Raw genomic sequence first — 12,584 nt, 5'->3', positions numbered from 1 at the left:
TGGCTGCATGGGTTGGGCTTGACGGGAGGCGGTCTCTATCTGTTTCATAATTTGGCGGAGCAAGATCCTTAGCGTAGCGAAGTACTTGATGTAAATTGCAACACCTGAAAGGTCGGTATGACTTGCAATACAGTTCTGGGGTTGCAAGACCCTGGCAAGTCCCTGGCCGATTCCCAGGGTTGTTGGAGTGCGGCGGGATGGCATGGGGAAGCATGGGTTGAGTGACCGGTGCTGGGGTAGTGGGGGGTTTGGATCGGGACCCACAATAAAAAATCGCGAGCTGGGATGCCGAGAATCATCAAATCCACGCGAATTCGGATGGCTCTTCAACCTTTAGAACCACCCTCTTTCCCCCCTCATTTCTTTAATACGCCTTTATCTTTTTGTCAGGATGAGGGTGATACGGGCTGCGGCTGCACTCAACAGCAGCTGTGCTGCTAGTTCTCGGCAGGGAGCCCGCTATGCGAGTTTGGCATGCCGTACTGCACTTACTTCCTCGCCTTTGGCGCCATGCTACAGTGCCCGGTTGAGTGGGCTTCGGTACTTCACTAAGACTCATGCTCCCAGGGCTGCCAGTGCCGCTGAGGCTGCGTATGTTTTCCCATAAGCTTGGCTCGAGCAATTGGGTCATGGGCAAGCTAACAGATCGCTCGCTCTCTAGCTTGAAGCAGGCCAAGGAACTTGCTGCCGCCAACATGACCCCCGAAGCCGCCGCCGCCCGCATGACCCCCGAGGAGGCCAAGAGGTTGTCCATGGTCCGAAACATTGGTATTGCAGTACGTGTGGATGCGGAGTACAGGGCGTATGGAGGGGTGGGACCGAGAAACTGAGCAGCTCGAAACAGGCACACATCGACAGCGGCAAGACCACCGTGAGCGAACGCATCCTCTTCTACACCGGCCGGACGAAGGCGATCCACGAAGTCAGGGGGCGCGATGGTGTAGGTGCCAAGATGGACTCTATGGAACTCGAGAGGGAGCGAGGCATCACCATTCAATCCGCCGCCACCTTTGCCGACTGGAAGAAGGTCGAGAACGGCGTCGAGGAGACATACCACTTCAACCTGATCGACACACCCGGCCATATCGACTTCACCATCGAGGTCGAGCGTGCCATGAGAGTGCTGGACGGTGCCGTCATGGTTCTGTGCGCCGTCAGTGGCGTGCAGAGTCAGACCATCACCGTCGACAGGCAGATGAAGCGGTACAACGTTCCCCGTATCAGCTTTGTCAACAAGATGGACCGCATGGGCTCCAACCCGTTCAAGGCGGTCGAGATGATCAACTCGAAGCTCAAGATCCCCGCCGCTGCCGTGCAGATCCCGATCGGTTCCGAGAAGGAGTTCGAGGGTGTTGTCGACCTGATCCACATGAGGGCGATCCGAAACGACGGTCTCCGTGGTATCAACGTCAGAGTTTCGAACACGATACCCGAGAATCTCAAGGAATTAGCCGAGCAGAAGAGGCAGGAGCTGATTGAGAAATTGGCCGACGTCGATGATGAGATCGCCGAGATGTTCCTCGAAGAGAAGACCCCCACCCCTGAGCAGATCAAGGCCGCCATCCGCCGGGCGACTATCGGCCTCAAGTTCACACCCGTTCTGATGGGCTCCGCCCTTGCCGACAAGTCTGTTCAGCCCATGCTGGATGCTGTCTGCGACTACCTCCCGAACCCCGGCAACGTCGACAACATGGCCCTCGACCGGTCCAAGAAGGAAGAGCCCGTGAAGCTTCTGCCGTACGACTCGCTTCCTTTCGTGGGCCTGGCCTTCAAGCTCGAAGAGAACCCTTACGGCCAGCTTACCTACATCCGCGTCTACCAGGGTACCCTGAAGAAGGGCCAGTACCTCTTCAACGCCCGCAACGACAAGAAGGTGCGCATTCCCCGTATCGTACGCATGCACTCGAACGAGATGGAGGACGTCAACGAGATCGGTGCTGGTGAGATCTGCGCCGTCTTCGGCGTTGAGTGCGCTTCCGGTGACACTTTTACCGATGGTCGCCTGCCCTACGGCATGAGCTCCATGTTCGTGCCGGACTCGGTCATGTCTCTCAGCATTAAGCCCAAGCGCAGCAGCGACGCCGATGCCTTCAGTAAAGCTATGAACCGTTTCATGCGTGAGGACCCTACCTTCCGGCTGCACGTCGATGAGGAGTCAGAGGAGACCATCATCAGCGGTATGGGTGAACTCCACCTCGATATCTACGTCGAGCGTCTGCGCCGCGAGTACAAGGTCGATTGCGAAACAGGCAAGCCCCGCGTCGCCTACCGTGAGACTATCAGCAAGCGCGCCGAGTACGACTTCCTCCTTAAGCGCCAGTCGGGCGGGCCCGGCGATTACGCCCGCGTGGTCGGCTGGATCGAGCCCAACGTGGAGAACGCCGAGGGCAACAAGTTCGAGACCAAGGTCGTCGGCGGCAACATCCCGGACAAGTACCTCGCCGCCTGCGGCAAGGGCTTCGAGGAGGCCTGCATCAAGGGGCCGCTGCTCGGGCATAAGGTCATCGGCGCGCACATGGTGGTCACCGACGGCGCCACGCACGTCACCGATTCCAGCGACTACGCTTTCAACTTGGCCACGCAGATGGCGTTCCGCAAGGCCTTCCCCGACGCCGGCGGCGCCGTGCTCGAGCCGCTCATGAAGACCACCATCACCGCCCCCGCCGAGTTCCAGGGCAACATCCTCATGCTCATGAACAAGCGCGGCTCCATCGTCGACACCGAGGTCGGCGCCGACGAGTTCACCATGATAGCCGAGTGCAGCCTGAACGCCATGTTCGGCTTCAGCACCCACCTGCGCGCCGCCACACAGGGCAAGGGCGAGTTCAGCATGGAGTTTAGCCACTATGCTCCGGCGCCACCGCATTTGCAGTAGGTTATTCTGCTGCGGAGTGAATTTTTTTTTTTTTTTTTTTGAGGATAGCTTACTGACGTATGATTTTCCGCAATTTTAGGAAGGAGCTTGTTGCTCAATACGAAAAGGAGCTCGAGGCCAAGCGGAGCAAGTAAACCTGACATCGGTGATGTTGGCGGTTTTTTTCCTACCTGAACCTCGATTGAGTGTCCGTATTCCGGGGCTGCGACGAATCGTGGCCTGGTGTAGAGGTCGGTAGCCAACTCCATACCAGGCTGCCGACAAGAGAGCTTCTGTGGAGCTTCATTGTACTCCCGCCTCCGGGCGGTCTCGAAACGACTGATCATGACAGGGTAAAATAGGGGGTAGGTTATATTTGGGATAGATCACGGGTAGATGGTCGATCACTGGGACAGGCGCCACAAGATAGAGGCGGCTTGTATCATAGCCTGGGCTGGTTGGTTGGTTGTCTGTAAATGGGTCATGTATGATACACGATGCAACCTGTGTTGTTTAGATTGGTTGTTGTAATTAAGCAATGAGATACCATCCCTTCTCCGTTTGACGAGGAGACGGGCTGCCATACTGTGGCTGCCGATTTGGAAGTATGTACATGGCCCATACTGACTGAACGTTTGAACCTCACATGTGTATTTTTATTTATCCCTCCAGCGGACCCTTTTTGATACACACAAGCCGTGGGGTATCAGCATAATACTTAACCCAACCCCTGGTACCCCTCAATTTTTTCTATCCTCTACTCGGCTACCAGACGCAGCTTACAACCGGCGGAGGATGTCCTGGACAACCTCCTCCGTCTTGGCGGTACCGCCCAGATCCGGGCTGAGCAGCTTTCCGTCCTCCAGGTTGCCATCCACAGCAGCATAGATCTTGGCAGCAGCAGCCTCCTCGTTCAAGAACTCCAGCATCAGCGCGGCGCTGCGGAGGGTGGCGATCGGGTTCGAGATGCCCTGGCCCTGGATATCCGGGGCGCTGCCGTGGCACGGCTCGCCGATGGCGAAGCCCTCGCCAACATTGGCGCTGGGGACGAGGCCCAGCGAGCCGACGAGCGCCGCGGCGCCGTCCGACAGGATGTCGCCGTATAGGTTGGGGGCGACAATGACATCATAGGCCTCGGGCTGCCGGAACAGCTTGTACACCATGGAGTCAACGATCTGCTCCTCGACAGCGACGCGCCCGGCAAAGGCCGGCGCCGCGAGCGCCTCGCGCGCCGTCGACCGGAACAGGCCATCCGTCTGCGACAGCACGTTGGACTTGTGCGTGATGGTGACGAGCGGGCCGGTGTGGATGCTGGGCGAGCCGCCGGCGCGGATCTTTTGGCGGCGCAGCGCGATCTCGCCCGCGATGGTGGCAATGCGGCTGCTGGCGCGCTGCGAGATGCGCTTGATGGCCTCGGCGACCTTGCCCTCCGCGGTGTCGCGGGTGGTTTCCTCCTTGACGTAAAGGTCTTCGGTGTTCTCGCGCACGATGACCATGTCGATGGGCTTGGGGGCCGACACGACCGTCTTGACGGGCCGCACGTTGGCGTACAGGTCCAGCTTCTTGCGCAGGGCGACGATGGGCGACGAGTAGCCCTTGACGGCTGTCGTCGGGGAGCTGACGGCGCCGAATAGTGCGCCGTCGCATTCGGACTTGAGGACGGAGACTGTCTTCTCCGGCAGAGCTACGCCTTGCTTCTCGAACGTCTCCCAGCCGGCCTCGAGGTCGACAAACTCGAACTTCAGGCCGAGCGAGGCGGGCAGGGCCTCGAGGAGGCGCCGGCCGGCGGGGATGACTTCCTTGCCGATGCCATCGCCGGGGATGAGACCTGTGGTGGGGGGAGTCAGCGTTAAAATCGGACGGAAAGAAGGAATTGGTGTGGAAAGTGGGAGGCCTTAGGTCTTGTAAGCTGCTTACCAATTCTGAGAGTTCTTGTTGCCATGGTTGCGCTTCAATTCACTTTCCAGGTCTGGTTGACGGGCTTGTGTTGAAACTTTTTGGGCGGCCGAAAGCCGCCATGACACCTTGGGCCGGCCGGGATCGGAGCTGGTTCCCGATTGGCAGCCGATGAAGTGTGTGCGATAAATACCTTGATTTCGTCCGGTATGTAATTGCTATCATGTACGAGTTGTCATGAACCGCTTTTCCAACTCTCCCATTCCCTGGGATGATACGGTAGTTAAGGGACTTTACGATGGGTGGTATATAACAATCGACACTAACACCAATTGGAAAGCAATCATCTCATCTCTCCCCCTCGTGACCAGCCTGGGGTAAATTGGGAGCGAGCTTCCTGCGATCTGTACATTACATCCACAATACGGTATCGATCGTATTAGTGACAGCAACTTCGTCATCTGTACCGATGTCCTCTAACTATACTTGAGTACCTTCAGGTTACCTAGGTAGGTACCTTAGTTCTCGACTGAAGGACTCGGACTCATTTGATCGCTTCCGTTTTGTTTTGCTTGCCACTCCTCTGTTGCTTCTTTTTTTGGTATCCCCCGAATTTCCCGAGCAAAAGCTGAGTTCGTGTAAGAAGCAATCCACTCGGATCAACCCGTCTCATATGCACAGCAAAGGTAAGCCACGAATGCTCGGCCCGCTTCTTACTTATCGCCTTACTTAGCCTCCCCAAGCCCCAAGGCTTGCGCCGCCGGAAAGGTCAGCCATCCCCCAGACTGACGCAAGGTGTTAATGTAGAGAGACTCGATTTTAACGGCGAGGAAATATTTGTTAACGGACAGTCAGTCTAACAAATGAACACCTTGTTGATGAGAATCATTGGGGATAATACCGAGGGAAGAAGTATCGGACGACAATCTCGTTAGATGACACCCCATTCCTCTCAAACGGACAGCAGTTATTCTTCACATGTGCTCATTGTCTGTAATGACACTTGCGGGTTATGTTGACATTGTGTCATTGACAGGGATTGCGGGACTGGGCCACTTGACCACGTGTGTGGGCCGACGGACTCCCATACCTTTCCGTCCCAAGTTTTTTCGCGCCCGCGGCTTTCCTTGCCAAGATTTGGAGCACCTCTGCTTGCCGACGGGAGCTCTGAAACGCTGCAACCGCAGCTCTCTCAGCTTGAAGCTTCTCCTGTCGGGCCAACACATTGTGAGCCACCTTCGCCACTTTTAGTTTTCAAGGCGGACACTTTCCATCCGTCGGATCTGATTTTGCTGCGTGCCGATGCATAACGGCGCATCCTGATTCATCATTTAGGGTCGCATACGCGATCGGGTGCGCATGGGAGGGCTCCGCAGCAGCCCCCTGAGCCCAGCACCCGTCTTCTGGACAAAAAAGACCGAACTTTAAATGTAGCAGCCAGCGAAACCCTTGACGAGAGGAACGAAAAGAAAGGCATTCGGAAGCCCAAAATCTACGTTTTATCTTACTGGATTTATTCTATTGAACATATTTTTCTCGACTCCCTTTGTCTCTTCTTCTTCCCTTGTGTTTTTGTACTTTTTCCTCTTGTCTTGATTTCTCTCTCCCGTTTTGAGCTCGGCCTTTTTTGGCTAGAAGGTGCCTGACCCATGCCCGAATTGTCTCTTCTAATTTGAGACATCTCCCTCATTTTTATAGGGTGGCACCACGAGCGCCCGCCGAGCAACCGCGTCTTGTCGCCCTCTCGTTTCCCACCCCTCCTCCCCCCAGCTCGTCGCAAATCTGTCCTTTGCTGCGCACTCGACTCGTTATTTCCAAACCAAGCAAGCATACTAAAGCGCGACTCACACGAATTCCCTCCCCATTGGTTATTCTAAGTTTACAAACCTTGGAGCTCCCAACGCGCGGCCTCTTGCGCGAACCCCAAAAAGGGGGCCTTTGGCTTTGGTTTCAGCACTGGCCTGAACACCGCTGCCCGAACGCGATACAGACCACCGCTTTAACTCAACCCAACGATCAAGAGCTTATCTCATCGCGCCTTGCGCCGCAACCCCGCCGTTTCCAAAACCGGCTACCTGTGCAATCTAGGAGCTCTGAACCGCTTGCTTCAGAATCGCAACCATGAGCGCGGTCAAGAACCTTCGGGCTATGTTCGAGCAGAAGGGGGAAGCTAGTCCCCCGGACAGAGGCAGGTCGCCTGTTCCACACGGTAAGGCGCTTGCCTTTCCGGTCTAACGTTCGATGTTTTGCTTGGTGCTGTGCTCTACACACCGTGCGCATCGTCTTCCTACCTGTCATCACCAAGCTAACATCACCTTTCAGCCCTCAGCGACTCCCCCAGACCCCTTTCGAAAATCCGAACGAGCTTCGTGGCAATTGAGAAGGAAGGCAGGGTGGGAATCCAGCGCGAGGGCAGTCAAGACTCCATCTCTGCGCTTCGGAAGCACAGCGGCGACAGCAACGCGACAACGCCAACGACCGGAACGGAGAGATCGAATCCATTTGACGCCCTGGCCAAATCGCCTAGCAAGCTGGGTCCGCAGAACCAGTCAGTTTTCGGATCTCCACGAGCGAATACCGGCGCTCAAGATGTGGCGCGGCTAGCCGAAGCAAAGGTCGCCAAGGCTGAGCTTTCGCCCGCTGCGGTAGTAGAGCCAAAGGCGGAGCCCAAGGCAGAGGCAAAGCCGGAGCCAGAGGCGGAAAAGACGGAGGTCAAGCCGGAGCCAAAAGCAGAGCCAAAGCTGGAGCCAAAAGCAGAACCGAAGACGGAGGCAACGCCAGAGCCAAAGCCGGAGCCAAAGCCGGAGCCAAAGACGGAGCCAAAGACGGAGCCAAAGACGGAGCCAAAGACGGAGCCAAAGACGGAGTTGAAGACAGAATCAAAGGCACAGGCGAAGGCAGACCTGAAGTTGGAGCTGAAGCCAGAACCAAAGACGGAGGGGCCCAACGCGGAACCCAAGGCGCCAGTCAAAGGCAGAGCCAAAAACGCCAGAGGAGGGTTCGTTTGAGGCGGGGGCTTCACCCGCCAGTGCTGCCACGCCGCAAGTGGACACTCCGAATGGAGTAGCAAGCGGGAAAGAGCCGCAAAAGAAGGGAGCGAAGGAAGCCAGCAAGCCCATCGCACGCACTACAGAAGCCAACTCCAAAGCCTCTTGCCGTTGGGTCAGCTAGCAAGCCGATTGCAAAGCCAGAGAAGTCCCCAAGAGGCCCAAGGACCCCTGCCGCAACATCAGCCCACCATCCTGTTGTAAAGAGGACGCCTGAAAAGAAGCTTCATTCGGCCGAGAAGCCTGTCACCCCTCGAGCGACTCCAACATCAAAACCTGCCGGCCCTTCATCGGTCAAGAGACCACCGCCACTTCAGTCGTCTCCCGCGAATACCGGCTTTGTCAAGCCGAAGGTTAAGTCCCCGACGCGGCCCATCAAGCTCCCCACCGGCTTGACTACGCATACCGCTTCGTCCGGCTCCAAAGTCAATGCGTCTCGCCAGTCCCTGTCCCGTGCGAGCGGCACTGTCCACGACCCCCATACACGCCCAGCCAGCAGAACGAGCGCCTCCACTAGCGGCAGCGGCTCCAACAAAGCAGTGTCGGTAAGGGGGCAGACCTCCACCATTAACCGGTCTCGGCCAAGCCTGGGCCCGCCCCCGAAGCAGCCTGTGACGGATTATCCGCCGAAGAAGGAGAAGGAGGTCGACCAAGGGTTCCTCGCGCGTATGATGCGCCCTACGGCATCTTCTGCGTCCAAGGCTACCAGTAAGGCGCACATCAGCCCGCCGCGGAAGACTGCCTTGGCACCCAAGAGAGCAAGGTCAGTGCAGCCTGGGAAGAGGGCCGTTTCGAGGTCCACGGCCACTATTTCGACTTCATCGGCCGTGAAGGCGATCGACACGACCAACAGTGCTGAGGGCGAGGTCACTCCTGTCGCGGGGCAGGCTGGGGACGAAGCTGCCTCCCCCACCGAGGGAGACGCCGAGTCAGCAGTGGCAGCGGATGGAAATGCATTGGGGGCGGCGGCTGCGTAAGCATTATACCAAGAATTCTTTGTGAGCCGCCAGTGGCAGGCTATTTTTTTTTTTTTTACACCTTTTCTTTACAGCGGTTCTGTATATCTTTTAATCTCTCCTCTTCCTGTCCGCTTCGATTGGGGGCGCATAGCGTTTGTTGAGCAAGAGATACGTGTTTTATGATACCTGGTGGGAAAACAACGGGATTTGTAAGAGGGAGTTGACGATGGAGCATGTAAGCTAGTATAGCAGGCCACCAGGCAGGCGTTTGAGCGTTAAAGGAATGCAATTTTTGTTTAGTAGTAATGACCGGGACGATGATGGAATATGATACATTTGGCTACAAATTCGAGGCCCCTGCGAGCTGTCGGCACAGACGAACGAGCCTCAAGCCTGACCCGCTGTAGATGGTAGATCTGTGCGATCCGCCCTTGCAACCACCATCATTTGGTCACACCGCCAGCTCCTCGCCCACATGCATCGTACAGATTCTCCCATTTCCCTGCCCTTTTATCCCTCCTCCCATTTTCCCCCGGTTCCGTTCTAATATGCGGCTCCGGCCAATGCACACAAAGACATCCAAACCCCCACACACAACTCCCCCCCTCCACTCATCATGAAACCCGGCACAGCACCAACCCGCCCACCTTCCGATCCAGCGCCTCGCGCACCTCCAGCACGCCGCGGTCCGTGCTCACAAACAGCGTCTCGCCCAGGTTGAGCCCCTTGATGGGCCCCACGGGGAAGCCGCGCGCGACCTTGGCCAGCTGGGGCAGCGTGGCCGTCACCAGCCGGCTCGGCTTGGACACGGCCGACACGCTGAGCACCACGGGCCGGTTGTCCCAGTACTTGAGCCCCAGCCACAGCCGCCGCGTCGCCACATTGGCTGTGGTCACGGCCTCAGTTTCCGTGGCGAGCAGGGCTTCGGGCGGTGGGGGGCGGGGGCCGCCTCGTGTGACGGAGGCGATGAGGCCGGCGCGGTGGAGCGCGAGGGCCAGGCGTAGGTTGTATTTGGTGTTGGGGATGGAGGTGAGCCCGAGGCTGGCGCGCATCGAGTTTTGGAGGTGCACGCAGGCGTTGACGACGCCGGAGATGCCCATTTTGGATGGTTGGTGTGGGATTGAGGTTATGGAATATTCGGAGGCGACAGCCTCGGGACGGCGGAGGTCGGTGTCCCCTTCCTCGGGGGGATGCGTGACGATCGAGGGTGGTGGTTGGCTGATAGTCGGGTCAGAATTTGAGTCGTCGGAATAAGTTGGTTGTAATGGAGGCAGGAAACTTACTCAACGAGTGAGAGATCCTGGTCGACCTGGGTGATCCTGTGCGGGTGTCGTCGTCGTCGTCGAGTTCTCGATCACTACCAATCGTGATAAATTTCGGTGGACCAGACACACACGGCTTTGCACTCAATCCGGCTGCTTCCGTCAAATCGGCGGCGGAAATTTTGGCTAGGCACGCTCGAGGCACGTTGCAGGGGTGCAACGATATGGAAGAGGCCCGTGCTTCAGTGTCAAGTACCCCGCCAGAGCCATCCAAACACCATTGGCTCCCTGGCATCCCACCTTTAAGCGCCCGGCGGACCACTCCCCATGCTACCACCACTCCAGAGCTCCCGAAAGTCGGCTCAATGGCCAGACACAAGCGGGATGATCAAGGTTTGCGAAAGCTGATTTGATGACGAAGTGCCATTGGCGGCGCGGGGCACGCCGGAAGCCCAAGTGATGGCTCCTGCAGCAGGGCCCAGGAGCTCGCTGCTCGTCACACATGCACGCACCTGTGTGATCCTGTCGCGATTTATGCTTTCCCGTCCTCTTTTCTCTTCGTCGTCTTCCGCATTCTATCGCTGCCCGATTTTCTATTCTACCGTGTCGATCAAGGACAGTGAGCGACCAGATAACGTCCTGCGAACTTCGACACCCCCTAGCCCCCCTATCGCTTCCCCCTCACCTGCGTGCGGAGTTCCGCGAAGATGGCCGCCCGGCCGGGAGAGGAGCACGTCGCTACGCTGTGAGTCCTGGCTGCGATTCTTTGGAACTGTAAACAATATCGGCTGATCTAACACATCCGAAGCTACGGAGACATCCACTACTTTTATGGCCCGCCGACACACAACCCGCGCCATCACCGGTTCGACAAGGGCTCCTATGTGTACCTGTTTGAGGATGCGAACCAAGGGCGCGCGCGCATAGAAATTGCCAACAATCCTGGGACTGACGAACAGGATGCGTTTGACGGCTGTAAGCCTACCTTGCCCATAACAAGAACATGTGCTGATGGATGCCAATGTATCAGATCTCGACAGAGTCCACCTTCGTTACTCGTACAAACACACTTGCCTCGTAACACTCACTGTCGGCGAGGTCCAGGGGAATGATGAATGGCATCTGCCAACCTATGACCCTCACAACCAGAATAAATACCACTACAAGCTCCATTCGCTCGACATCTACTTCTGGATGCCCCAGGACGCTGTGCAGTTCCTCAACGGTATCAGGCGCGTGCTTCCGCCGCCGCAATGCGAGATCTTGGATGAGCCCGGGCCGCCGCCTCGCCACGAGGCCGAAGTGAGTTCAGTGGTGCAGAAACTCGAGCAGGCTGCCATATCCGGATCCGGTTCACTACAAGCTACACCCGCCAATCTGCAGCCCAGCGCTGCCGGGGCACCGTCCTTTCCCGGCCCGCCTATGTCAGCTGTTCATGGCTCAGCAGATGGGCCGTCGCCCCCGCCTCAACAATTCACCCCCATCGCTTACAACCCCGCCGCACCGCCCGCCCCTGAGGAAGTCCGTCACCGTGAGAAGACGCCGCCGCCCGAAGATGGGATCGGAAACCCGCTACACCAGACGCTTGCCTATGATGCGGCGACGCCATTCTCGCCCGGCCTTGTCCCAAGTGGGCTGGGCCCGCTCAGCCCGGGCATCCCTCCGCCGAATCTTCAGCACCCGCCGGGCGCCCCGATGTTCCCCGGCCCGCCCCAGCCCAGCCTTGCCTCGCCCGGCTTTGCGCCCCAGGGTTTTGGTTCCCTTGGGGGGCAAGCGGCGGGCATGGCTCAGCAACCGCCGGTGCACCCGGGTATTTCCCGCGCCGCCACGATGCCAGTACACGGCGGGGGCACCCCGCTCGCAAGCCCGGGACTGGCCAGCCCTTACGGTGCCGGGACGTTCCCCAGCCATGTGCAACAACAACAATACACGCCCGGACTCACGCATACGCCCACACCCCCTGGGGGTGGGGTAGGAATGCCTCCGGCGGCTGGGCGGGGGCAGGTGCCGCAGAACTATTCGGTGCACCAGCAATTTTATATCCCTGAGGGGGAGTACCAGCCGAAGCAGGAGACTAGGGGCAGGTTTGAGGAAAATGCGGGGAAACTGGAGAGGGGTGTTACTGGCATGTTCAAGAAGATCGAGAAGAGGTTCGGGTGAGCGTGGATATCTTGGGCGCTGTGGGGAGCGTAGTCAGATTTGGATAGGAGACATATATGACTTCTATTTGCCAACCAGCCCGTGATTCTTAGCGCGACCCGCGGATCTGGACTTGCCGTGGATCGTAAAAAGCTTTGCAGTCTCATTTTCTATCGAGATATTTCTGCCCCTCTTTTAAAACACATAACTCCAGATAGACAATTTATCCTCCTGACCCATAATGCAATACTGGTTGGCGGGATGTTAAGTCCCGACCACGCGGCGGAGGTCCGGCGGTTGACCACGGCGTAGTCTTTGCCAGGACGTCCCGTCTGGGGATTCCCAGGTTCTCGCGTTAGGCCCCCTTGCGCCTTGCCGTCCGTCATCTAGACCGGGCAATCCTTTGACGCTTCAAGGTGCGCAAGCA

General features: G+C 57.7%; 6 protein-coding genes across 6 annotated transcripts; 3 read left to right on the top strand and 3 right to left on the bottom strand.

Annotated features, from left to right (window-relative positions):
• Positions 1 to 391: 391 nt before the first annotated feature.
• CHGG_01354 (uncharacterized protein) lies at positions 392 to 3,009 on the top strand (the record flags this gene model as incomplete). Its single annotated transcript, XM_001220574.1, has 4 exons — positions 392 to 591; positions 662 to 776; positions 845 to 2,871; positions 2,955 to 3,009. 4 exons carry the CDS (start codon positions 392 to 394, stop codon positions 3,007 to 3,009), a joined length of 2,397 nt encoding a protein of 798 aa, XP_001220575.1.
• A 624-nt stretch (positions 3,010 to 3,633) lies between these two features.
• On the bottom strand, positions 3,634 to 4,796 carry CHGG_01353 (uncharacterized protein; the record flags this gene model as incomplete). The annotated part of the gene is made up of 2 exons (XM_001220573.1): positions 3,634 to 4,682; positions 4,772 to 4,796. The coding sequence occupies 2 exons, from the start codon at positions 4,794 to 4,796 to the stop codon at positions 3,634 to 3,636; spliced, it is 1,074 nt and encodes a 357-aa protein (XP_001220574.1).
• Positions 4,797 to 5,724: 928 nt separating this feature from the next.
• Positions 5,725 to 5,976, bottom strand: CHGG_01352 (uncharacterized protein; the record flags this gene model as incomplete). The annotated part of the gene is made up of 2 exons (XM_001220572.1): positions 5,725 to 5,741; positions 5,841 to 5,976. The coding sequence occupies 2 exons, from the start codon at positions 5,974 to 5,976 to the stop codon at positions 5,725 to 5,727; spliced, it is 153 nt and encodes a 50-aa protein (XP_001220573.1).
• An 895-nt stretch (positions 5,977 to 6,871) lies between these two features.
• CHGG_01351 (uncharacterized protein) lies at positions 6,872 to 8,774 on the top strand (the record flags this gene model as incomplete). Its single annotated transcript, XM_001220571.1, has 3 exons — positions 6,872 to 6,959; positions 7,073 to 7,748; positions 7,922 to 8,774. 3 exons carry the CDS (start codon positions 6,872 to 6,874, stop codon positions 8,772 to 8,774), a joined length of 1,617 nt encoding a protein of 538 aa, XP_001220572.1.
• A 596-nt stretch (positions 8,775 to 9,370) lies between these two features.
• CHGG_01350 (mitochondrial 37S ribosomal protein MRPS8) lies at positions 9,371 to 10,288 on the bottom strand (the record flags this gene model as incomplete). The annotated part of the gene is made up of 3 exons (XM_001220570.1): positions 9,371 to 9,974; positions 10,040 to 10,075; positions 10,275 to 10,288. 3 exons carry the CDS (start codon positions 10,286 to 10,288, stop codon positions 9,371 to 9,373), a joined length of 654 nt encoding a protein of 217 aa, XP_001220571.1.
• Positions 10,289 to 10,725: 437 nt separating this feature from the next.
• On the top strand, positions 10,726 to 12,178 carry CHGG_01349 (uncharacterized protein; the record flags this gene model as incomplete). Its single annotated transcript, XM_001220569.1, has 4 exons — positions 10,726 to 10,763; positions 10,827 to 10,993; positions 11,049 to 11,320; positions 11,402 to 12,178. 4 exons carry the CDS (start codon positions 10,726 to 10,728, stop codon positions 12,176 to 12,178), a joined length of 1,254 nt encoding a protein of 417 aa, XP_001220570.1.
• Between the last annotated feature and the right edge of the window lie 406 nt (positions 12,179 to 12,584).

This window comes from Chaetomium globosum, genomic scaffold (assembly GCF_000143365.1).
Source record: "Chaetomium globosum CBS 148.51 scaffold_1 genomic scaffold, whole genome shotgun sequence".
Classification (NCBI taxonomy): Eukaryota; Fungi; Ascomycota; class Sordariomycetes; order Sordariales; family Chaetomiaceae; genus Chaetomium; species Chaetomium globosum.
The sequence above is the reverse complement of the archived record's forward strand: the minus strand, read 5'-3'. Positions and strand labels throughout refer to the sequence as shown.